At 48.5% G+C, this 23,494-nt stretch overlaps 10 protein-coding genes across 10 annotated transcripts; 2 read left to right on the forward strand and 8 right to left on the reverse strand.

Annotated features, from left to right (window-relative positions):
- Positions 1 to 392: 392 nt before the first annotated feature.
- LACBIDRAFT_332785 (uncharacterized protein) lies at positions 393 to 2,326 on the reverse strand (the record flags this gene model as incomplete). Its single annotated transcript, XM_001887370.1, has 2 exons — positions 393 to 1,880; positions 2,009 to 2,326. 2 exons carry the CDS (start codon positions 2,324 to 2,326, stop codon positions 393 to 395), a joined length of 1,806 nt encoding a protein of 601 aa, XP_001887405.1.
- Positions 2,327 to 3,129: 803 nt separating this feature from the next.
- Positions 3,130 to 4,922, reverse strand: LACBIDRAFT_310203 (uncharacterized protein; the record flags this gene model as incomplete). Its single annotated transcript, XM_001887371.1, has 15 exons — positions 3,130 to 3,215; positions 3,273 to 3,329; positions 3,385 to 3,458; positions 3,518 to 3,565; positions 3,623 to 3,717; positions 3,780 to 3,880; positions 3,934 to 3,948; positions 4,010 to 4,085; positions 4,134 to 4,171; positions 4,223 to 4,289; positions 4,343 to 4,441; positions 4,491 to 4,580; positions 4,629 to 4,665; positions 4,716 to 4,839; positions 4,892 to 4,922. The coding sequence occupies 15 exons, from the start codon at positions 4,920 to 4,922 to the stop codon at positions 3,130 to 3,132; spliced, it is 1,038 nt and encodes a 345-aa protein (XP_001887406.1).
- Positions 4,923 to 5,036: 114 nt separating this feature from the next.
- Positions 5,037 to 5,589, forward strand: LACBIDRAFT_310205 (uncharacterized protein; the record flags this gene model as incomplete). Its single annotated transcript, XM_001887307.1, has 2 exons — positions 5,037 to 5,270; positions 5,294 to 5,589. The coding sequence occupies exon 2, from the start codon at positions 5,362 to 5,364 to the stop codon at positions 5,587 to 5,589; it is 228 nt and encodes a 75-aa protein (XP_001887342.1). The 5' UTR covers positions 5,037 to 5,270; positions 5,294 to 5,361.
- A 1,208-nt stretch (positions 5,590 to 6,797) lies between these two features.
- Positions 6,798 to 8,862, reverse strand: LACBIDRAFT_332786 (uncharacterized protein; the record flags this gene model as incomplete). Its single annotated transcript, XM_001887372.1, has 3 exons — positions 6,798 to 8,279; positions 8,346 to 8,741; positions 8,767 to 8,862. The coding sequence occupies 3 exons, from the start codon at positions 8,860 to 8,862 to the stop codon at positions 6,798 to 6,800; spliced, it is 1,974 nt and encodes a 657-aa protein (XP_001887407.1).
- A 211-nt stretch (positions 8,863 to 9,073) lies between these two features.
- Positions 9,074 to 11,064, reverse strand: LACBIDRAFT_310208 (uncharacterized protein; the record flags this gene model as incomplete). Its single annotated transcript, XM_001887373.1, has 2 exons — positions 9,074 to 10,555; positions 10,615 to 11,064. 2 exons carry the CDS (start codon positions 11,062 to 11,064, stop codon positions 9,074 to 9,076), a joined length of 1,932 nt encoding a protein of 643 aa, XP_001887408.1.
- Positions 11,065 to 11,734: 670 nt separating this feature from the next.
- On the reverse strand, positions 11,735 to 14,983 carry LACBIDRAFT_310209 (uncharacterized protein; the record flags this gene model as incomplete). The annotated part of the gene is made up of 9 exons (XM_001887374.1): positions 11,735 to 12,419; positions 12,468 to 13,372; positions 13,435 to 13,517; positions 13,564 to 13,843; positions 13,897 to 14,297; positions 14,354 to 14,467; positions 14,519 to 14,749; positions 14,799 to 14,930; positions 14,980 to 14,983. The coding sequence occupies 9 exons, from the start codon at positions 14,981 to 14,983 to the stop codon at positions 11,735 to 11,737; spliced, it is 2,835 nt and encodes a 944-aa protein (XP_001887409.1).
- A 613-nt stretch (positions 14,984 to 15,596) lies between these two features.
- On the reverse strand, positions 15,597 to 16,949 carry LACBIDRAFT_310210 (uncharacterized protein; the record flags this gene model as incomplete). The annotated part of the gene is made up of 3 exons (XM_001887375.1): positions 15,597 to 16,557; positions 16,606 to 16,756; positions 16,805 to 16,949. The coding sequence occupies 3 exons, from the start codon at positions 16,947 to 16,949 to the stop codon at positions 15,597 to 15,599; spliced, it is 1,257 nt and encodes a 418-aa protein (XP_001887410.1).
- A 125-nt stretch (positions 16,950 to 17,074) lies between these two features.
- Positions 17,075 to 19,410, forward strand: LACBIDRAFT_310211 (uncharacterized protein; the record flags this gene model as incomplete). The annotated part of the gene is made up of 12 exons (XM_001887308.1): positions 17,075 to 17,421; positions 17,475 to 17,781; positions 17,840 to 17,972; positions 18,044 to 18,202; positions 18,250 to 18,355; positions 18,407 to 18,506; positions 18,564 to 18,626; positions 18,676 to 18,708; positions 18,761 to 18,857; positions 18,909 to 19,193; positions 19,249 to 19,314; positions 19,367 to 19,410. 12 exons carry the CDS (start codon positions 17,075 to 17,077, stop codon positions 19,408 to 19,410), a joined length of 1,740 nt encoding a protein of 579 aa, XP_001887343.1.
- Positions 19,411 to 20,233: 823 nt separating this feature from the next.
- LACBIDRAFT_310212 (uncharacterized protein) lies at positions 20,234 to 20,428 on the reverse strand (the record flags this gene model as incomplete). The annotated part of the gene is made up of 1 exon (XM_001887376.1): positions 20,234 to 20,428. One exon carries the CDS (start codon positions 20,426 to 20,428, stop codon positions 20,234 to 20,236), a length of 195 nt encoding a protein of 64 aa, XP_001887411.1.
- A 640-nt stretch (positions 20,429 to 21,068) lies between these two features.
- Positions 21,069 to 23,370, reverse strand: LACBIDRAFT_295520 (uncharacterized protein; the record flags this gene model as incomplete). The annotated part of the gene is made up of 8 exons (XM_001887377.1): positions 23,186 to 23,370; positions 22,963 to 23,134; positions 22,889 to 22,909; positions 22,652 to 22,672; positions 22,046 to 22,597; positions 21,777 to 21,996; positions 21,470 to 21,719; positions 21,069 to 21,419 (listed from the first exon to the last, which is right to left on the reverse strand). Exons 1-8 carry the CDS (start codon positions 23,357 to 23,359, stop codon positions 21,069 to 21,071), a joined length of 1,761 nt encoding a protein of 586 aa, XP_001887412.1. The 5' UTR covers positions 23,360 to 23,370.
- Between the last annotated feature and the right edge of the window lie 124 nt (positions 23,371 to 23,494).

A 23,494-nucleotide genomic window follows, 5' to 3' on the forward strand; every position in this document is an offset into this window, starting at 1 on the left:
TCCAACCCACTGGCATACTAACAAGGAGGAGCAAAGTACCTAGACACGTCCGTCACTTCCCCAGCTATTTAGAATACATCGTCCCAACATCGTCCTGTAACTCCTGGTATTCATCCGAGACGATTAGTTTTTGATTAGTTTGCTGCAAGGGGGCGCCAAAATTCCAACGATCTCAGCTATGGTCTTCTATCTTCCATCTTCAGACCGAATAATAGGTGGATTACGGCGAGATTCCACTATTATAAAGTCCATGAAGGAGCATTCGCTGAGGAGGAAAAGGCGGCTGCGACGAAGACGGCAAATATAAGTAAGAACGACAAAAAAATAGTAGATTCAATGCTAGAACTACACATCGTGCACCAGTCTGAGAAGGACAGCATAAATCATCATCATCAAGAGAAAATTTCGGTCAGCGTCTCCCTCGCTTTCCGTGAATTACCCAAAGCAAACTTGAGATCATTGACATGAGCGATACTGACTAAAAGATGGCCCCTAGACAAAATGGCAGTGACACGATCGTCAGACACAAGTTCGGCTGAATGTTTGCCAAGAACTGGACTTTCGACTGCATGCTTGACTATCAGCCATCTTCGTTCCCCCGCCGGGATCAGACACCACCACGTACTTGGGGTATCACGAAGCTGACCTTTCGGAAGGAATTGAGGTGTAGTGTCAAGAGGCTGATTGGTTTCTTCATCAAAGGCAGAGGGTTCTGATACCGAGACGCCACTGAAAAAACGGACACTTGGTATTGTGGCGTATCGGCATGTGGTTCCGGAGGGGGGAAGCTTCAAGCAGAGAATACATGTATCATACATATCCTCAAAAGTGAGGCCTGGGACATTGGCGAGCCAAACTGCACTGACGAGGGTAGGGTCACCAATAACCGCGTGGATTTCAATATCAACTTGTAGCTTATGGTATGGTTGCAGAAGATCGTTCGGGTGGGAGAGCGGGTAGTTCAATATAGTTGGTGTTTCAACTATAACCTTTCGTAATTCCAAGGCCGAGCTGACGTTGTCCCGGTATGCATTTTCCCGTCGCGGATGCACTGATATCATGTATCTCGAGACAGCCACCAGCAAGTTTACTACACGGTTTCTGAAGATACCTGGTAAAGTCTCCCAGGACCTCTTGTATAGCAAACGGGGTGCCATCGCTTCTCTGGGAGATTCAGCGTAGTGGTGAACTAACATGCGACCAACCAACCACAGAGCTTGGAACATAAGCCAAAGCATAACAATTTCGTTTGTTTGTTGAGCCAGGGACAGGTAAGTGAATCCGGTTACGAGTGGGCATATTAAGGCGCCTAAAGCCCATGCAGCTTTCCACCATATTGTTTTCCTTGGGTTTCGAGGGGCACCAATGATAACCCGAGTTCGTGGAGGTGATTCTGCGATTTGCGTCATGTTGGGGAATTGCCCAACGATGATGTCAATTTCTCCATCCAGGACAGGGGGCCCCCTAGCCACAATCACCTCGCGAGCTTCAATTATGCAAGCTACGAGAAAGAAGTATGCCCAAGGGATGAGTGTAATAATGCCGATAGTACCACCGAGCCGCCATAAAACTAAACCCTCTCCAACTTTGGCAAGACTGAGAAGGAGGATAGGAATTTGAAACCATGGATCGTGGGGAGGATAGAAAGGATTGACGCTGTACGAATATACATCAGGCGTCATGTCGATGTGCTCTGACGGTTTCTCGATGTTCCTACGAGCCGTATGAGCTTGAGAATCACGAAGTGTAGTCTTGTCGGGAGCGACAGGGTTTTGCGGCTTGTCATCCGGGAGCCCCGCCAATCCACGAGATGTTAACTTATCGAAGGCGTAGATCTCTTCCCACCTGATTTTATGTTCCAAATCTGTTAGTTTGCCCCGCTATATCGAGGCTCTGTCATCAGAATGTGCGAGTTGCAGAGATCAGTGAAAGCAATTACTGATTCCAAAAACACCGATGCGTCAACCGAGAGACCACTTGGCCCCTTCTCTCCGTAGCTCCTTCTGACCTTCAGCGCTCCCCTCCCGCGCTGGCTAGAGGACACCTCCAGTCCTACAGCTACATCTGTATTTTCTGATCTTGCACCAATAACGGTCCTCAGCCATCCCGGGCTTGCTGCGCCCACGCATGTTTTCACTATGTCCATGAGACCAAAGGCGCTCATCGCAGCCCACGCAACTCCCGCCCCACCCTCATTCCCAAGGATGAGCGACTCAGCGACCGATGAACCGATGAAAGTCGTAAGCGCCGAAAGTTCTACGAACGCATTGCCAAAGTTTGGGATTGGGAAAGGAAGGTGTGCCTTGGAGGGGGGCTCCTGAGCCATCGCAGAAGAGAAAGCGTCAGGTTAAAGGAAGGTAGGGCGTCAAATTCTTTCATACCTGGGAAAATGTGTTGCAACGCTTGAGAAGAAACAAATTGGGCACCCTGCGGCCAAATTACGAGATCATGAGTGGGCGTCTTGGCTCAGCGCGCGCCAATGGCCTGGGAAAGCGGGAAATCATCAGGTATACTTGGTCTTTAGGAGGCAAGGAGGAAAGGAACGCGTAAGAATATATCGACAGGCTCCACAGTTATTTGGCGAGAGCGTTTAAAGGGACCAAAGGACCACGACGCACGGCGGCTACAAGCGCTGTGTCAAAACCACTGGCATCGGTACGCTCAACGTCGAGGCAAAAATTGGCAAGATAGTGAGATATCACTGTTCACCATAAACTGGCGTTTAAGGGAAATCTTGGGTGATGAGTATTAAGAGGGAGTGGATCCATGCCGAATATAGCATTTGCATAGAGCTCGAGAATGCTGGGGTTGCGAAGAACTGTTTTTTCCCGGTCACCTAAGCTGGCAAACTATCTTCTCTCCTCTGGAGGAACCTGTAACCCCACTGTTAGGTTTGTTCGATCTGAGGGAGTCTTCCTAGATTTGAGTGTTTGGTCAAAGGCGAGGAACGGAACAATAAGCTAGAGGCCAGCGTAGAAGAACGGTGCAGGATCTCAAAAAATAGTGAGGTGACATCGTGGAAATCCGAAATAAGTATATCTATCCAGATGTTCAAAGCAGGGAGGTATATATGTACATTCAAAAGGTGACTTCTTCTCTTGGTTTCTTCTTTGACAAGCAGGGTCAATCCTAAGTGTGGCCAAATACACCTTGCGGCCGATAAGGATCTTGGAGTTCCTTCATCTCCTCTTCTGTGAGCTTGAGGTTGACAGCACCTAAAATCTCAACACTGTCAACACAAAAAATCAAGTTCATTCAGTGTCGAGTCGCACCCAACAAATCATGCAGATTTTCTAGAGAGCTTGTCCCGACAATTGGGGCTGTCACACCTGTCATGAAAAAGATACCTTAGTCAGGGCGGCATCGTACAGCAAAGAGCCACACCTTCGCGGTTCATAACCCAAGCCAGCGCCACTTGGGCCATTGTTACCTCACGTGCTTTGGCGATTTTCTCGACACTATTACAGCCATTGCCATCGACTCCTTGAAATATTTGTTTGTCAGGAACCAGGCTTACCGCTCAACGATACTAGCAACCCCTTCATTGGTATATCCCTTGACCCATCTAAATACACTTCGTTAGGAAGAATTTTTCCTTCAAAAAGTATGAAACGAGTCCCACCCGTCGATACTGCTGCGAGTTGTCTCCTTCCAGAGTGGCCGAGTAAGAACCCCACGGGCAAGTGGCGACCAGGGGATTGAACCAACCTCAAGGTGCTTTTAATTTCGTTTTCCCAAATCAGATTTCGCGTCTCAAAGGCAGTCGTATCTGATCTTACCTTGAGAGTCGGAAACATCTCTCGCTCTTCCTCTCGATAAAGCAGATTGTAGTGGTTTTGCATGGAGATAAACGGGGTCAATTTGTTGTTAATAGCGTAGTCTGAAACGCAGCCAGGTGAACCCAAGTTCTATGGTCAGGCGAGAGCAACGTACTTTGCATGGCATGGACTTAAGGATGGTCGAAGTGTAAATTTGTCGAATTCGTTACCAAGACAAGCACAAGACGCACATTGCCAGGCCCAACACGACGACATCCCAATGTAGCGAACATATCCAGCCTGAACAACATCGTGAAGAGCTTGCATCTATGAATAATTGAGCGCAATCTTAATTGACAATTATATTCCGCCTACTGTTTCAGCGATCGGGGTGTCGGCATCGAACCGATGGCCTGAGAAGCCCGTCAATTCTATGTTAAGTAGAAGGAAAATTCGAAACACACATTGAAGGACGTCAACATAATCCAGTTGGAGACGCTCTAGACTGCGCTTAATAGATTCGAAGACATGCTGATATGTAAGGCGATAAGCAGGTGGGCGGAAACTCAGTTATTGTGACGAACCTTGCGGCTTAGCCCATGCTGATTAACGTAGCCCTGCCTCTCTAGCTCATCACCGACCAAGTAAGGGGTGTTGACAGTCTTTCCAACGGTATAGAAAACCTGTTGAACTGGATAAAGTAAAGGACAAGTATAGAATGTTTGTATCTACCTTCGTCATAACCACAATCTCGTCTCTGGGAAGCTTGAGTTGCTTGATCGCCTTCCCCAAAACTATTTCTGATTGCCCATTTGAATACACCTGCAGAAATTCCAGCTCGGTTCTAAGATGACATAAAAAGCATCATACGTTCGCCGTGTCAAAAGTGTTGATCCCAGCATCATATCTGGAAAATATTCAAGTCTTGCTACGAGAAGCGGATACCCAAGGAATTACGCGGCCTTTATGTGCTTGATTGACTCCTCCTCTGGAAGGACCCAACCTTGCCACTCGGGTGATCCGTATGACATGCATCCAAGGATGAGTTTCGACACCTTCAAACCCGAGGAACCAAGTCGAACTATAAGTTGCACCTTGTGGATTTGCTGGCATAATGTAATGATGGCTCTCACCGTAAGGCATATTTCTCATTATGTTTGCCATTTTTTATGAGGCCCCTTGAGAAGCGGGAGAGTGTTGCTGAGGCGCTCAAACCTCTTGTTTGGCCGCTGTTGTTTACGATCAATAAACATCTTTCACTCGCCACTCTGACTGTTTTTCCAAACCTCTCCAAGCTCGAATACCTTTCGGATCTCAAGCTGCACCCATGGCCTATAGGTCTAGAATTCGCGACAATTGCAGCTTTCCTTGTGCGGCATCCCTCAATCATGGTTTTCGACCTGTACGCATCCTTGAAAGGCCGACTAAGCGACTTCAGAAAGCGATACTTGGTTGAGATCAAAGCCCACTCGATGTTTATAGCGTGGATTTTGGGCCCCACAAACGCCTGCCGAAATCTGACCAAGGTGACGGTTTCTATCCCGTAACTCTCTTCGACTACAACTTCTTCGACGACGCTCTGTTCATCCTCGCTGTACAGTGGATGGAGGCACACGTTTCTCAAGGTCGCACATTGAGCATCGTCACTCGTCTGCACGTCAAGAACCTCGGCATCCACTGGAACTACTGGTTAAATCAATCTTCCGGGATATGCCAGCTGTGTTTGCGGAGTTTCTTAGAGTTTCTGGTGCTCTTCCCCAACTCTTCCCGCGCTTGGAACTCGTTGATTCTGCGGATGAGCGGGCTTGTCGGGTTGAAGTGGAGAGGGTGAAGGCGACTGTTATCAAGCAGATTGTTCAGAAGTGCCCTGGTATGGAGACCGTAGCGATTCCATCTGGGTCGTCAATCAACCTGTTTGCAGAAACACACGCACTTCGGCGGACGTACAGGTATATTTTCTTTATGAAACAGCCCGTCAATAAGGTAATGAACCTTAACGTCGGGCAGGATGCAAGGTCACTGGATACGCACTAAGTAGACCCATTGGGAGGAGGGCTCCCAAAGCTGCATGAGGCTTTGAGGAAGGATTTCAAGCGGACAGGGAGGCTCTTCACCATTGGTCGGATCTCGCGCATTGCAGAAGGCGGTCTAGAGGTTGACGATGAGTTTCCGCGTATTGGTTTCTGGCTGGTGCTGGAAAGGTTCAGATCAGCCTCCCATTTTGCGACCTACCTGCCGATCGACTATGGAAAATCGTCAAATTCAACGCCGAAGCACTTGCCATATTGGAAGCCAACACTACTACACCACAGCGCATCGATTCACATTACTTCTTGCTCAGGCATCGCTTTCAATTGTCCAACAAAATGAGTGGCAGGAAACGCTATTGAGAATAGCTTCCTGGAAGAAAATGGTCAACTTTCATTTCTTGGTCCTGGTTTTTTGTTGTTTCGGGTTCGAGAATCGACTGTTGGCCCCTTCCCTCCATTTGCTTTGCTTGGGTCCTCCTTTAGCCATGGTGCCCAGAAGTTATTCCCCATACGTTGTCGATTTTGCAGATCCTGACTATTTCTCAACGATGATCACGATGTATGTTTCTCATTTCCAAGCGAAGATACTACCCATACTCACTGTATGTTTCGCTAGTTGTGTTGGCGAAGCTCTGGAGGTTGTTTCTCGCAACCTGAATTCTGGTATATTCATGCCACTGCACCGTATCGTTGCTAGTTTGCGGGGCAAGAGAGACCTATTGCTCGTTGTCAAAGGGATCGGAAGAACGATGAATGCGAAAATGCGTTAATATCAACAGTATTTGTCGGTAATCTCAACCATAGTTTACTAGCTCAGCTGGATTGCAGCGCAATTATCATTTATATTGACACAGAAAACTTTCATCGTGTCCATCAAGGAGGAGTGGCGATCATTTGTTGAGGTGAAAAAGGCCGCTGCAACAAAGGCAAACGACAAAAAAAGTGTGGACATACAAAGTTCAATGTTACAACTACCGTACGCGTACGCTAGCATAAACGCTCATCAGCATCATGAGAGAATCCCAGTCAACGTTTCCCTCGCCTTCCGGGAATTACGCAAGGCAGACTTGACATCGTTGACATGAGCGATACTGACTAAAAGATGGCCCCTAGACAAAATGGCGGTAACACGTTCATCAGACACAAGCTCAGCTGAATGTTTGCCAAGAACGGGACTTTCAACTGCATGCTTGACTATCAGCCATCTCCGTTTCCCTGCCGGGATCAGATACCACCATGTACTTCGGGTATCACGAAGCTGACCTTTCGGAAGGAATTGGGGTAAGGTGTCAAGAGGCTGGCTGGTTTCTTCATTAAAGGAAGGAGGTTCTGATACCGAGACCCCACTGAGAAAACGGACACTTGGTATTGTGGCATATCGGCATGCGTTTCCGGAGGGGAGCTTCAAGCAGAGAATACATGTATCATACATATTTTCAAAAGTGAGGCCTGGGACATTGGCGAGCCAAACTGCACTGACGAGGGTAGGGTCACCGATAACCGCATGGATTTCAATATCAACTTGTATGTTATTGTGATTGGATGGTTGCAGAAGTTCCTTCTGGAGGGAGAGCGGGTAGTTCAATATAGTCGGTGTCTCGATTATGATCCTTCGTAATTCCGAGGCGGTGCTGACGTTATCCTGGTATGCATCTTCCAGTCGCGGATGCACTGATGTGGTGTATTTCGAGAGAGCCACCAGCAAGTTTACAACGCGGTCTCTTGAGGTATCTGATAAAGTCTCCCAGGACCTCTTGTATAGCAAACGGGGTGCCATCGCTTCTCTGGGAGATTCAGCGTAGTGGTGAACTAACATGCGACCAACCAACCACAGAGCTTGGAACATAAGCCAAAGCATAACAATTTCGTTCGTTTGCTGAGCCAGGGAAAGATAAGTCAACCCGGTAACGAATGTGCATATTACGGCGCCTAAAGCCCAGGCAGCTTTCCACCAGATTGTCTTCCGTGGGTTTCGAGGGGCGCCAATGATGACCCAACTTCGCTGGGGCGATTCCGTGTGTTGGATCAAACTGGGGAATCGCCCAATGATGATGTCAACTTTTCCATCAAGTACTGGGGGCCTTCTGGCCACAATCATCTCCTGAGTTTCAACAATGCAAGCTACGAGAAAGAAGTATGCCCAAGGGATGACAGTAACAATGCCGATGTTGCCAGCAAGCAGCCATAGAACCAAACCCTCTCCAACTTTGGCAAGACTGAGGAGGAGAACCGGAATTTGAAACCATGAATCGTGGGGAGGGTAGAAAGGATTAACGCTGTACAAATATACATCAGGCGCCATGTCGACGTCCTCCGACCGTTTCTTGATGTTCCTACGAGCCACATGAGCTTGAAAATCCGGAAGTGTATTCTTGACAACAGGTTGCGGCTTGTCAATCGGCAACCCCACCAGTCCACGAGTTATTAACATATCGAAGGCGTAGATCTCCTCCCACTTTGTTTTATGTTCCAAATTGGTTGGTTTGCCTCTCTATGTCGAGGCTCTGTCATTAGAACATGCGAGTTGCGGACACCAGAAATCAGTGAAAAAAATTACCGTATTCAAAAACAATGCGTCAACAGAGAGGCCACTTGGACCCCTCTCTGAGTAGCTCCTTCTGACTCTCATCGCTCCCCTCCCTCGCTGGCCAGAGGATACCTCCAGTCCTACCGCTACATCCGTATTTTCTGATCGTGCACCAATAACGGTCCTCAGCCATCCTGTGCTCGCAGCGCCCACACATGTTTTCGCTATGTTCATAAGACCAAAGGCGCTCATCGCAGCCCACGCAACTCCCGCCCCACCTTCATTCCCAAGGATGAGCGACTCAGCGACCGAAGAACTAATGAAAGCTGTGAACACCCAAAGCCCTACCCACGTATTGCCAAAGTCTGGGGTGGGGAAAGGGAAAAGTGAAGAAGAACCAAGGTGCTCCTGAGCCATCGCAGGAGGCTAAAGGAGAGATAGGGCATCAAACCTGCTTGAGGAAAATGGCTTTGCTACCTGCGTGGGAAAGACTCGGAGAGGACATAGGAGGAAAGGGAGGGAGTAAGAAAGAGTAAGAACAATACATGTTGTGTAATTGTGAGACTCAGAAGTTGTTTATCGCAAGTTTCCGAGCTCAGTAATCTCTTTTAGTCTCCGTGTTCAAACCTAGCTGCAATTATAATTTATATTGACTCAGGAAACCTTCATGGAGGGGCAAGCATTCGCAGCAAAAACAGATGACAAAAAGAGTGCAGACAATTGATTACACTGATGTTTGGAAAGACCGCATAAATCCTTCATGAGAGAATCTCAGTCAATGTTTCCCTCGCCTTCCTTGAATTCTCCAAAGCAGATTTGACATCGTCGACATGAGCGATACTAATCAAAAGATTGCCCCGGGATAAAATGGCAGTGACACGCTCATCCGACATGACTTCGGCTGAATGTTTGCCAAGAACTGGACTCCAGACATCCTGCCTGATTACCAGCCAGCTTCGTTCTCCTGCTGGGATCAGATACCACCACGTGCATTGGGGTTCGTGAAGCCGACCTTTCGGAAAGAACTGGGGTACGGAGTCGAAAGGTTGGTTGGTTTCTTCATCAAAGATGAGGGGTTCTGATGCCGGGACACCAGCTAGAAAACGAACACACGGTATCGTGGCATATTGCGATGTGGCTAGGGGAAGCTTCAAAGAGAGAATGCACGTATCGTACATGCTCTCAAAAGTGAGGCCAGGGATATTGGCGAGCCAAACTGCGCTGATGAGGGTGGGGTCGCCAATAACTGCATGGATTTCAATATCGACTTGCGACCTATCATAATTGGATGGTTTCCAAGGTTCATTCAGCGGGTAGTTCAACATGGTCGGTGTCTCAATTATGATCCTTCGCAATTCCAAGGGCGTGCTAGAGTTATCTCGGTATGCATGTTCCTGTCGCGGATGCACTGATACCATATATTTTGAGAGAGCCGCCATCAAGTTCACTATGCGTTCTCTGAAGATACCTGGTAAAGTCTCCCAAGGCCTCTTGTACAGCAAGCGGGGTGCAATCGCCTCTTTGGGAGATTCGGCGTAGTGGTGAACTAACATGCGACCGAGCAACCAGAGACCTTGAAACATAAGCCAAAGCATAACGATTTCGTTTGTTTGCTGAGCCAGGGAAAGGTAAGTGAACCCGGTAACGAATGGACATATCAAGGCGCCTAAAACCCACGCAGCTTTCCACCATACTGTCTTCCTTGGGCTTCGAGGTGCACCAATGACGACCCAACTTTGTGGGGGTGACTCGGCGAGTTGGGTCATACTGGGGAGTTGCCCAACGACGATGTCAATTTCTCCATCGAAAACTGCGGGCCTTCTGGCCACAATTATCTCACGGAGTTCGATGATGCAGGCGACGAGAAAGAAGTACGCCCAAGGAATGAGAGTAACAATGCCGAGGGCGCCAGCGAAGTGGTATAAGATGAAGCCTTCTCCAACTTTGGCAAGACTGAGAAGGAGGACTGGAATTTGAAACCAGGGATTGTGGGGGGGATAGAAAGGACTGACACTATACAAATATACATCGGGCGTCATATCGATATGCTTTGAAGGTTTTTTGACATTCCTACGAGCTGTATGAGCTTGAGGATCCCGCAATGCAATTTTTTCTGGGGCGGTAGCAGCTTCATGAGGTTTGTCATCCGGGAAACCCGCCAACCCGCGAGAGATTAACTTGTCAAAAGCGTAAATCTCTTCCCACTTAATTTCATATTCTGAGGCTGTTGGCTTGCGTCTCTATGTCGGGGCGCCGTCATCAGAACATGCGAGTTGCAGGAACCAGCGAAAGCAGTTACCAAATTCAAAAACACTGATGCGTCAACCGAGAGACCACTTGGCCCTCTCTCTCCGTAGCTCCTTCTGACCTTCATCGCTCCCCTCCCGCGCGCGCTAGAGGCTACTTCCAGTCCTACCGCTGCGTCCGTGTTTTCTGACCGTGCACCTATCATGGTCCTGAGCCATCCTGGGCTGGCAGCGCCCACACATGTTTTCACCATGTCCATAAGGCCAAAGGCGCTCATTGTGGCCCACGCAACCCCTGCTCCGCCCTCATTCCCAAGAATTAAGGACTCAGCAACCGACGAGCCGATGAAAGTCGTGAGCGCCGAAATCTCTACGAATGCGTTGCCAAAGTTTGGGATGGGGAAAGGGAGGGGTGACGAAGAACCAAGATGTGAGCTGTTGGCACTGGGGGGCTCAGCCATTGGAGAGGCCAAAGTGTAGGATTGAAGAGCAGTACACCACATCGTCTTGCACCTTGGGAAAATGAACCGTAACACTTGAGGTGCAAAAATAAAAAAGGGACTTCGCCCTTGATCTGTGGGGAAAATCAGTAAGTAAGTTGACATGTCGGTGAGAGAATATCCCCACCGTTCCAGTAATTTCAGCAGCCTTAGAGTTTCTCCCTAATTTGACCTGGAGCGTTCTCCGTTTCTTGGCGCTCGTGCGGTGTGTAGTTGAACAATCCAGAGTATCATATCGATGAGAAAGGGACGACAGGCAGGATTTTGTTGGAACTCAGGCTGAGCAAAAGATTGGTTGGGACATCGACATCAGAGTTACGTATAGTCGTTGTCAAGAAATCCTTTTCAGCAAAATTGTCAGTTGGGAGATATTTATAGAGGCAGTTGATGGTTTCTTCAGAACGCGCAGCAGCATGATGAGGGATGATGGAGACCTACATAACATTAGATGTTGAGATAAATTTAATGACCATCGAACAACCAGCTCAATTGTTGTCGCTCAATAATATTCGACCGAAACGGTTTCGTCTACATAAGCTGAAGATGCATAGGATTTACATAACGACTTGAAGGACCAAAGCTATGCGATAGTAAATGACTGACGCGATCATATGGGGTATGTCCAATGTTGCAAGATTCGTCTCAAGAGAGGCCACAACCGCCTCTCCACTTCTTACGCCTCCACCAAGCCGAACAATCCTTCTAGTTCAGTCCAGATTTCTTGTCTTGCCTTCCCCCACACATCCTTCCACGAGCTAACACACTCAGCGCAGACACCCTCCTCCTTCCACGGAGCATCTATGAGGGCTTGTAATCCAGAAATGGGATCCAGCTGATATGCTTCCAGAATTCCAGAAAAATGAACGAGCTTAGCATGCGCGATGAGATGTGATGTGGGATTACCGGCAGCACATCTAGAACTGCTGGGTGCTGTCGAAGCAGACGGCTGACAGTACTGCGATGGGTCCATAGGTGAAAGGGCAAATGATGTCCACAACGACGAAAACAACTCCCGTACTTCCACGATGGCCATGAACTCGGAAAGCGAAAGGGTGGCACTGGATTTGCCTATAGCATCTTCACCTTTTTGGCGAAACTCTCTCACGAAATCTTGCGTTCGGACGAGCTCGTATATGGCACGCTTGACAATATCAGGAACTTGCCGATCCCTTGCCAACACCACGGTCTCTATGGCGAAGGCGGAGGTGTAAGTCGTAGATAAAGATTCGATGGAAGATGGCCAGGTCTCTTCAAGACTTCGCCTTGCCCACGTTGCAAAATCTGGGAAAGAGAGCGCAGTAGCTGCGCGAAGAATACCAGATATAACCTCAAAGGAAGGCTTATCATACATGAAAGTTCTAGAAAACCATCAGTGACAACATCTTGAGTAGAAAAGTGGGACTCACATTGAGTTTTCCACAGCATCCATCAACGCCTCGAAATCAGGCAGGGAAACGTCAACCTCATCTATGCAATACACTCTAGCATCTTCGTTCTCGTCGAGATCCCCTGGGTTTTCACTGAACTTCGCACTAAACCACAGACTCTTCTTTGCTAAGCGACTTTTTTGCAATTTGAACCGTATGCCTTGCAGCTCAATGAGAACATTTCCATCTGGTTCCCAGTGCTTTTGATGAGGAGTGAATCGAATGCGTTTAGAGGAAGGACGGGTTTGAGGGGTAGAGGGTGGTAAAAGTGCTTTAAGTGATGACGATGACTCCCCTCCTGTATGTTTCCGTTTATGCCCTGAGGAAGGCGAAGAAAGAAGAGTGGAGCCCGAATCCGCAACTGATTCCGGAAAGGTCGCTTCCTCACCATCCTTTTGAGCGGTCGAAAGAGAGGAAGAAGAGGTTAGTCGATGAAAACCCGACTTTTGAGACGAAAAGGATGAGGACAGAATGTCGTCGTCTTGGGATCTTCTGGTTGATTGTGACATGCTCAGAAAAGAAGAGGGCAAAGTTGCCGCTGACGCCCAGCCATCGGTAGCATTTTGTGGGGTGTACGAAACTTCTTGGACAGCAGATGTGGGTGTGGTTGCTGACGCTGAGGAACCAAAGTCCCCCAGTGACAGCCCTGAATTAGTAGCACTGGCGGAGTCGCTCTGCGCGGTTGGTATCGGGCTGATAGGCGATGATTTCGGCGGGAAAGGTGGGTACTTGAATGAAAAACATGCTTGGAGTCTGTCCTTCTTCGCCCCAATATGCGAAGGAAGCGTCAGGAACTGCGAACGCATCACCATCGGAGCCAACGCCCGAGTACTTAGTCTACCATTAAAAGATTTACTTTTTGACAAGCCTTCTGCCCTCGGACTCTGGGGGTGGATCAATAGTCGTGTCCAATAGTCGTGTCAGGGTATTTGATGCAGTATCTCACCTTCTCGGGTAATGAAGGTAATTCTTTCTCTGACGCAGCGTTAGTGTCTGGTTTTGAACTCAGGTCAACTTGGATCGACGATTCTGAGAGCGCGTGAGATTCGAGATGCCGACTAGGACCATGACTTACTAGCTAAATCCTTTCCCGCAGCCCTGGAAGGTAGCGATTGGGCCACACGGTGTCCAAACACATCTTCACTTCGCGAGGAAGTGCTCTCGGCTTGGGAACCCACACCGATATCGAATGAAGCCGGTTTCCAAGTGAGGTCAAGCCCTGTTGCCTTCAGAAAACGCAGGTACGCCTTGTGCTTTCCCCCACTTGTTGAATGAGAAAGGGTGGGCTCTGGAGTATCGGGGGAGAAAACTGAGGTGACAACGACCGAACTGTTCTTTGAACGCTCAGGGGTCTTCTGGTAAAGTTAACGTAAGAACATATCGAGGTATCAAAGGGAGGTATTCATACTGAAGACGAGAATGATGAGGTTATGAATTTGAATGGTGATCGTGATCTAGTATTGTTTGCCTCCCCAGATAAAGACAAGGGCGGTATATCGTCTTGAGAAATTGAGGGTTCTTTTTGGGGGGTGCTAAAAGGAGAGGATTTAGTCGTAAGGATCATAGATGTTTCAATATGGTACCCTGGACCTCGCGACGACATTTGTGTCATCTTGGGGGATGATCCACCCTGTTCTATCGGAACATCGACAAGAGAACGTGTCGACGCCGATGGAGAGAGGTCTGCAAGGGCCATTAGAGTTTTTGGTGTTGCAGGCGTGCCCGCACGGGACAGCGGTAGAGGAATGGCAGGTAGCGGAGGAACGGCAGGTAGCAGAGGAGCGGAATGTGGCAAAAGAACGGGACTTTCTAGCCAGAAGTCAGCATGTCAAACATATGTCCTCATTAATTGGTTACGAACTCACCAGGCTTGGCCATAACCAAAGACCCTGAGACATTATTCGTGGACGATCTACTCCGTGGATGTCCAGGCGTTAGGCTTCGCCTTACCTTAGGAGGAGGATCGTCGTCCAAGTCGGCTGAAACGTGAGAATATGAGGGAGGGAGCCCGAAGAAGTAATTAAACATACCATGAGCTTCGTTGTAAACCGTCATCAGGGCGTGCTTCTGCTCCGAAGTCAGGTTCGCGCCATTCATGATAAGCGTAAAATCAAGTAAAAGCCGCGGGGACGATTTCGTGAAAAGTTGGCAAATCATGAAATACACCTGACAGACGGCGTGGCGTCGCTTTGGACTGCATGTTATCAGGACGCGAGAGATCTGATGAGGCAATGGGCCCTCGTACGAACCCCGCATGATAGCTGCAAACAATTGTAAAATACCTATAAAAGGAGGAGAATATCAACTTACGAGGTTCGTTGCCGAACGACAGACGGGTTGGCGACTTTGGGGACTTGGGTTCCTTTGAAGGTTGAGTTGGAGCCGTTGGGCTGGGTTGCACTGCCAACTTGTTCGCTGGGCTCCGCAAAGACTTCAAGAAAACTTAAATTGTTCAGATAGCGTTTAAGCCTGACTTGAAAATGAAGCATACCCATTTGGGTGTGATTCGTTAACTCTTGGTCTAACAACAGGACTCCTGCCCGTTTTTCCTTGATTCGCGACAGGGGTGATTTAACTGTGGCCGCTGCATAAATCAATTGGAAGCCTTCTGAGGCAACGCGAATAGCTGACGTTGGTTAGGACTCGCATGACCTGTTCCAAGATGATAAAAGTTAGACACGTCCAAATTGGGGGGAAGGTATTCACCCGATGCTCTACGTTTCTTCCCCGATTTTGCGAGAGGGGAGGGTGACATGAAATGAAGCGAAGAAGAAGGGATTGACAGGCATGGACGAGTATGGGTCCTTGTTGACCATTGGTTGACCTTCAGGGACGCATGAAAACGTGGCACGTGATGGCGATATTTACGCGTCACGCCAAACAAACGTCAAAGGCGCGTAAAATAAAATTGGGTCACAATTTCCATCGACGCATCATCGTCAGATCAGAGATACCCATGGCTCCGTGGTCCAAAACTAAATTAAAGAACTGTTTAATAGTGGATCACGAGCCTGCGGAGTTGTCAATATGGCTCTGGCTGAGGCGGAGAGACTATGTATATCGGAAATTGTTATCCTACATGAGCAACAACGTAATGTATATATGATTTCAACTTAGTTTCAGCTCTTCCGCAAGAGCGTGAATATCGTCTGGAGCAGTTTTGCAACATCCCCCAACAACAATCCCAGCCCAACTACCAAATTTGCCTTCCTCCTTTGCAAGGCTAACGAGCTCTTTCACCCACTGCGCCTTACCCGTGCCTCCTCTGTGTGCCACTCCAGAATCCAGCCACACATGTGCAATGGGATCGTATTTCACCCCGCCATTTGAATACACAACCAGCCGAGGTCGCGCGAACTTCGAGTCTCCAACCTGCGAAAGTAGCAACGCATTGAAGGCAATTCGATGGGCCTGTATAATTTCTGGATAATACTCAATTTGTGTGCAGTTGACGCCAATCCCAGTGGGGACCGGATTCGCTGGAGACGCATCCCGTAGGAGAGCATCAACAACGTCAGCGGCCAATAGACGTTCCCCACCCGGAACTGACTCCTGTAGAAAGACGCCATCTAGCCAGACGGTCGCAACCCACCATGATTTCATAGCAAATTCTGGGAGCATGCCCACCGCTCTCCTTATTGCCGCGATCTCTCGCACAAGTGGAACAGTTTCAAACACGATGACATCTACGAGATCCCACGATGGATGGTTACAGAAGACACGTAGCCTCCTCAGGTGAAAGGAAGCGAGGCTGTCCACAGCAACAGCCTCCGCCTCGCTTTCTTCCGCAGAAAACGCGTTGGTATTCGTGCCGTCCAAGTCAGGTGTGAATTCTTGAGGTCCATAAGGAGGGGGGTAGTATCCGCTAAATTCTTGCGCAGTTGTGAGTGTAGCCCCAAATGGCCCAAGGGCAAGTGCGATCTTGATATATGTTGCAGTGATACTGGGGTTTTGTGCGAGAAACCGTGATTTAGCTTCCGAGGCGAGTTCTACTGATTTGTTCATCAAAGTCACAGCATCTGCTTCACCGTATCCAGCGCGTTCGAAAGTTTCGAAGGCGCGTTGATACCTAACCTTGCAGTTAATGGTAGTCTTTACACCACAGTTGGCTACTCACGTCGAAGTCATGATGACAAGTGAGCCAGCCTCCAAGAATGCCAGATGAGCTGCTATGACCGTCTCCGGATCTGTTTCGGTTAGCGTTGCGGACCAAAGTGGGGTTTTGATGCTCTTGTGGAATACATCTTCGAGCGTTGTTCCCTGCATCCCTCCGGATTTGTGTCAGCACTCATGGAAAGAGAACCTGCTGAACTTACAAATCCTCCGAACGGCGTTCATCGCGTCTATCATCGCGTCGAAACGGGCATTGCGTACAGATACCTTGCGCCGTTTGGCTTGTGGTGAATATTCGCTCTCGGCGTCGTTGGATACGCCAGAAAAGCGTCGGACATGAGCGGGCATGGGAAGAATAGTTAACGCGTCCAACCCAACCATAACCTAATACATACCACAACTATGATATTTCATATTGCCTTGATACCCAAGCTTCGTCGGCTATCGTTCAAACATCAAGTTCTCGAGCCATCATGAAACGTGGAAAGCACCTACCTTTCCCAGCAGACGTTTCAGAACTCCCGCTCTATGGTGTGAATCCCCATCATTCTCGGCTTCCAACAACCTGGTTGACCTGCCTTGTTCTTCTCGGCTTCCTTGCATTTCATGCACGGTACAACAGCCTTGTATCTGGTACATCGTTCTTGCCACTCAAGCGCCCCCGGAATCCTGCCTACCTCGTCAAAGCGCGGTCAGGTGCGGTGGCTTCGGAGAACAAACTATGTTCTGATATCGGCGTCGACGTCCTGAAAGAGGGGGGCAATGCTGTTGATTCGGCAATCGCGACTACTGTCTGTATTGGTGTTGTTAATATGTTTTCGTGAGCCCCCTGAAAACCCCTCAAATACTTGTTACTCCAACTCATCCAATTAGTTCTGGCCTAGGCGGCGGAGGCTTCATGACCGTCCGGATACCTTCAAGTAGCCCTGGTAAAGCCTCTGATATGTATACTATTGATTTTAAAGAGACCGCACCATCATTAGCAAATGCGACGATGTACGTCGGCACACCAGAATCGTCCAAGTTTGGGGGTCTTGCCGTGGGCGTGCCTGGTGAGCTGCGCGGTCTGGAAGAAGCGCATCGCCGCTGGGGCACCTTGAGCTGGAAGCGTCTCATCGAACCGAGTATTGCGTTGGCACAGGGATGGAAGGTCGACCGAGAGCTGGCAAAGCGGATCACGGCAGGTTATCTGGTTCTCTCAATCACATTTATCTGAATGTGTATTTTTTTTTCTTTAGTGGTATCCAGATCTAATGCTGAAGAATCCCGAATGGAGTGCCATCTTTGCCCCAACTGGGAAAGTTCTACGACAAGGCGAGGTTATACACAGGATGAACCTCTCCTTGACTCTTGCTATGATTGCTAATGAAGGTGCTGGCGCATTCTATAAGGTTCCCATATTTTTTAGTTCAAGATTAAGCCTCGCCAAACGTTTCTACTAGGGCCCTATCGCAGACTTATTGTCCGCAAAATTCAACAGACTGGCGGAATACTAACACATACCGACCTGGAAAACTACACCGTACAAGTCAGACCTGCCTTGCAGGGTGTTTACAAGGGCAGGAAAGTTTTTACATCCCATGCACCTACCTCGGGCCCTGGTTTGTTTTGATTTTTTGCTTCGTCAACTTTGATCCTGACGTACTAGTTTTACTGCATATGCTAAATCTAATCGAGAACTTCGACATGAAGGAAAGGACCAGCCTCAATGTCCACAGACTAGTGGAGGTTTTGAAATTTGGATTTGCCGCCAGGTAATGTTTCTCCTCACACCTCATGTGCAGCTTTGTAGACGTTGTAATCAGGACGAAAGTCTGTGATCCGCTATTTAACAACTCGACATATCGAATTGGGGAGATCTCTACAAAGGCTTACGCGGATACGATTTTTGGGAATATCACGGATGTGCGTGTAAGAGTATTTTCGAGGGATGATTTTTGATATTTTTTTCCCCGGGAATAGTATCGAACACACCCTCCTGAATATTATAAACCGGAGTATGATGTATTGGAAGACCACGGAACGGTGGGAGCATCCAATTATGCAACTGGGCTTTTTATTGACTTGTTCACAGAGTCACAGTTCAGTTGTCGACAAAAACGGCATGGTGGCTTCACTTACGTGACACGTCCACTGTCAACTTAATTTTCGGATCTCAGATTTTAGACCCTAATACTGGCATCATTTTGAATAACGAAATGGACGATTTCTCGACGCCAGGTGTTCCAAATGCCTTTGGCTTACGGCCTTCTCTCTGTAAGTGCTGTTAGGCTCGACGAAGAAAATCAGATGACTGAATCCGACAAGATAATTATCCCGAACCCGGGAAACGGCCCTTGTCTTCCACCGCGCCGACCATCGTGGAGCACGAGGATGTGTCTTTCTTCCTTGCACTTGGCGGTTCCGGTGGTTCACGCATATTTGGAGCGGTGTTTCAGGTTTTGCTGAACCTAGACTGGGGTTTAAACCTCAGTGATGCAATAGAGTTTGGTCGGCTACACGATCAGTTATTTCCGTTAACGATGGATGCAGATGACGTATACCCTCCCGATATCTTGATGGACCTGAAGGGGCGCGGGCATAACATCACAGGCAAGGCTCAAAAAATCTAAATTGATGCAGCAGGTCTTAACACCGTTTTCAATAGTGTCAGATGTCAACCGTGTCGCTGCTGTGGTCCAAGCGGTTATGCGGGAAGGCGAATTCATTTTTGGCATGTCTTTTTTTGTTTTGATGCATTGATTCAGTACTTACCTCGATACCAGCGGCAAGCAATTCGAGAAAGAATGGTATAGCGGCCGGATACTAAGTTAAAGTGATGTTCGTTCTTAAGTATTCCTGGCTGCGGACCGCGGTTGCCAGAAACCTTTTTTATCGTTGTGGCGGTAGCCAACCAATCGTGAATCTAACGAGCCATCTGCTCCATTGGATTCCGCATATAAATCAGAACGGTCTTTTGTCGGTAGTATTCGGACTGAGGGACTGCCGTTGGTTTGTGGAGGTCCGACGGGGATGAAAAAAAAACACTTCTCTCTCACAACGCGATCGGGCTTCCTCCACTTCGCTTTGCCCAGCGGTCTCTACAGTTTCGCCGGACGCCAGTCCATATAAATGACTGAAGTATCATATGCTCAGGTTGCTCATCTGATCTTTCTAGCACAGAGCCTGTTGTGTTGAAGCTTCTTTGACAATTATCGCGTCAATCAAGGTGAGAACCTCGATTTCAAACCATGTATTTTTGTACTCAGAATCTTGCCCACTCAGTTGAAACGGGTATTGGCGGCATTTCCGATCGCTGATGCTGCCGCCGCCACTGGAGCCACAACAGTCCGCCGATGTTATGTCGGGGCAATCCAAGAGTGAATGTCCCAACTATTTCGCAATGGCTTCAATCAATTTAGCAACCAAGCGGCTTTACATGAAAGAAATGGAAAACCAGCGAACCTGTCTTCAGATTTTTTTGGATCTTTTCATTCTGTTGGCAGTGGTTGCCTGTCGGAGTGTCGAAAATTGAAATGAAGGTACAACAACATGTTGAGGCAGAATCAGGCAAAATTCCTCAGGGTTGCTCTGCTGGTGGGAGCTGGGGGCGAGCATGTGATCAGCTGTGGTACGAATGGATCTTTACGTGCTCAACATGACAACTTGAACTGAAATTCAGACTCACAGGATGCCTCGGTAAACAACTCGCTTAATACTTCAGCTTGTTTCAGCGTTTCCGCTCTCTTGAACGCTTTCATGACGTCCTCTTTAAGGCGAGCCTTCAGCTCGGTTTCAGCGTCCGCGTTCCACCATCCTGGAGATTCCATAAAAAGGCGGAATCGCATGATGGGGTTGTCGACCTTTTTCCGATCCTCGGCGGCCGATAGGCAAACGAGTTGTCCGAAGGTTTTTTTTTTGATTCTCTAGATTTACGTGCAACAAGTAGTCTACTACTAAGACGCACGGGAAGCGTAAGGCTTCCCTTCGGTGTAAATATGCTGTGGATCTTCACTTATGTGAATATTATCATCCATTGTGTAGCCGTAAGGTATCGGATATGTGAAAGGTTGGGTATAAGGGCCGTGTATCTGGAATTGGTCTGTTGCGTCAGTGACGCTGAGGGAAAGGCGAGCGCTCCTGCGCTCGCGGGGGTTTGCTCGCGGGTATGGTCGTATGGCTGGGCTAGGTCTCTCCTACGTCGGACTCTTCATCCTATGAGTCTATATTGGGTGGTTCTGGCTTTTCGAAGGAGGGGGTCCCCTGGGCGTGTACTTTTCCCCGGTGAACGTGAAGGCACCTGAGTCCTGAATGAAAGCAGCTAGCGCTGCAATCCCCTTGGGAGCTCTGGTAGCGCGAGTTCGCGGTTCTGGGCGCGTAGTTTGGCCCGTTGCTCTTCGTACCGGGTGCATTCCCATGAGTTGTCCGAAGTTCAATGATGGCTGACTCTGTATTTTTGTTCCAAGCATCTCTAATTACAATACCCAACTAGAACTTTGAAGCATAATTTTCAACAGCAATCAGGGCATCATCTGCGCTTGGCCCTCCATCTTGCATCCACATGCCAAGCTTCAGCAGCTCAGGTGAGATATTAACCACAAAGGCAGAAGCCTCTGTAATGAGTGACCCAACACCCCATATGTCCACTTCGCATCCATGATTATCTACGAAAATGCGCGGTGAGTGTTCTTCCGGGGACAAATGATCTGCTGCCGTATTATTGGAGCCAGCTGCATCTTCCCAATCAATTAGAAACCAGAGTTTGGGATCATCAGCCCGTCGAAGAACATTAGGCCACCGGATGTCTCTATGATATAAAGCTGGTGGTTGATGAAGAACCTAAGATATGATGTGAATTGACAGGCCAGGGCGTGAATTATGGTACACACCTTTAGGGCTTGTAGAACACAGGTGACGGCCTGTAGCAGTGCCTTCTCGTTGCCTGGTTTGATGTCGATTCCTCTCGGCTCGAGATAGATCGCCGGACTATCTTCATATGTAAGAGTATCCACATGAGGCACGCCTTTCTCTTTCAGTTGATCATATATGTTTTTAATCATTCGAACCCGTTTTTGACCAAGGTCGCCATGATAGGTTTTTTTGATTGATCTCAGCCCTATTTCCAGGGACTTTCCTTCCCTGCGATACAAGCTCCAACTCCACATTGGGGATATAAGAACTATCGAAAGGACATACCGTTCAATTAGAGTGAACTCCGGGGACCCATGGTGTCCGATGGCCCGCAGTAGTGAGGAGATATAGGGGGCAAGGTTGATGAGTCGGCGCAGGTGCGCTATGCGATCGCGCTTGAGTCGCAAGTCGGCGGATGCCAGGTCTTCTACCCATGGCGTGTTTGATGGTTCCTTCGGGGCGCAGATTGCAGCGAGAGTCACGGCAGGCCCAATGGCATAATAACCTGGGATAGTGAGAAGAAGCTCGGGTAGAAGCAAGGTAATTATGCTCACCAAAGACATATTGTACAGGTTCATAGACCCACGCGAGCTTATAGGATAATTCGGCCTTAGGATCGTCCTTACTGGTTGAGGGTTTCTCTTCCCCTCGAAAAGGACAAACACTTCCTATGATAAGGCCGTAGTCCGGTCTTAGTTTCTGGGTACTGGTTTTATGATTGGAGTCCCGAATACTCGTCCCATACGGTGTGAGCATCTCCAAGACCTTTCGGATGTTGTCATCCCAGAACGAATGAAAAGATGACTCGGTTCCATCGTCTGGTGGTGCGGCACCCAGAACGGCGTTATAAAAGAGTAAGTAGAGTGTTCCGCTAATTTCCTCATCACTGATGCGGAAAAGCTTCTCCACATCGTCTTTGCTGCAAATATCTTTTCTCTCCATCACGCTCGAGACAAGGCTGTCAAAATCTGAGCGGCACAAAGGGATCTTTTCAGCGTCCGACAGTGGCTGATCGAGGATTCCAGGAAGCTCGGAAACCAGTGGAAGGCCGAGTTTGATTCTTTTAGACCATTGAAGGATGATATTGGCACTAATATCAGCTACATCTGGAATATCCCATGTTACCACAGAGTGACTTCATCTGAAAACAAGACACTCACGCCCGCGTTTCTGTCCAGACCCTTTAACCGCATAGAAATGGTAGTGAAGTAAGCCGACACCATGGGAGAATCGTGGATGATAGAATCAAAGGGGATGGAACAGTCCGACATGTCGATGTACGCGCATAGTCAATGATGTGGATAGGAGTCCGAGAGGGGAACAAGGGCAAGTGGGAAAAAGCGAGTAGAAAGCGGCATTGTTAGCGTGCGGTTGAGGTGGGTTGGACTCTTACTCACGGGTACTTGAAAAGACTGGGGCTGTGAAATTGTGCTAGCTCAGTGCCGCCTGACAGACAAACGCTTACACTCACCGGAAGGTGCATGCTGCAGTACAATCTGGAGACCCAAGTCAGGTTGTTTTGGGAAAATATCCCCAATCCTAGCGTTCGACTCCAATTTGACGGCAATGTGTGAGAGTTGCCCTTGTGAGGAAATGCGATCACCAAGGCTTTCTTCAGGTGTTAGGGATTCCTGTTGATTAAGCTGCCAAGTTGTGAGCGGAAACATCCACTCCAGCCTCAAGGTTGTCCTTACTTTCCAAACAAATAGGTCCGTAGCATCGGTGCCACGAAGACTGCTGTTTTTGACCTCGCTATGAGCCATTTTCTTCAAGTGATAAACCAGTTTGTCGACGGGTATAGTAATCATTATGAAATTTGAAGTGCCTTTGACGAGGCAGCATAATTCACGAACTGTGTCGTCAGGCATTGCGGCGAGAGCATTGTGGGTGACCACAGACCATAGACTATAGTACGAGGTCAGGAAGACCTCGGAGTTCGAAACATCTCACGGAAAATCCCGTGCCATCCATCAACATGCTATTTCGAATGCCACTCATTAGTC

The sequence above is a fragment of the Laccaria bicolor genome, genomic scaffold (assembly GCF_000143565.1).
Source record: "Laccaria bicolor S238N-H82 LACBIscaffold_44 genomic scaffold, whole genome shotgun sequence".
In the NCBI taxonomy this organism is placed as follows: domain Eukaryota; kingdom Fungi; phylum Basidiomycota; class Agaricomycetes; order Agaricales; family Hydnangiaceae; genus Laccaria; species Laccaria bicolor.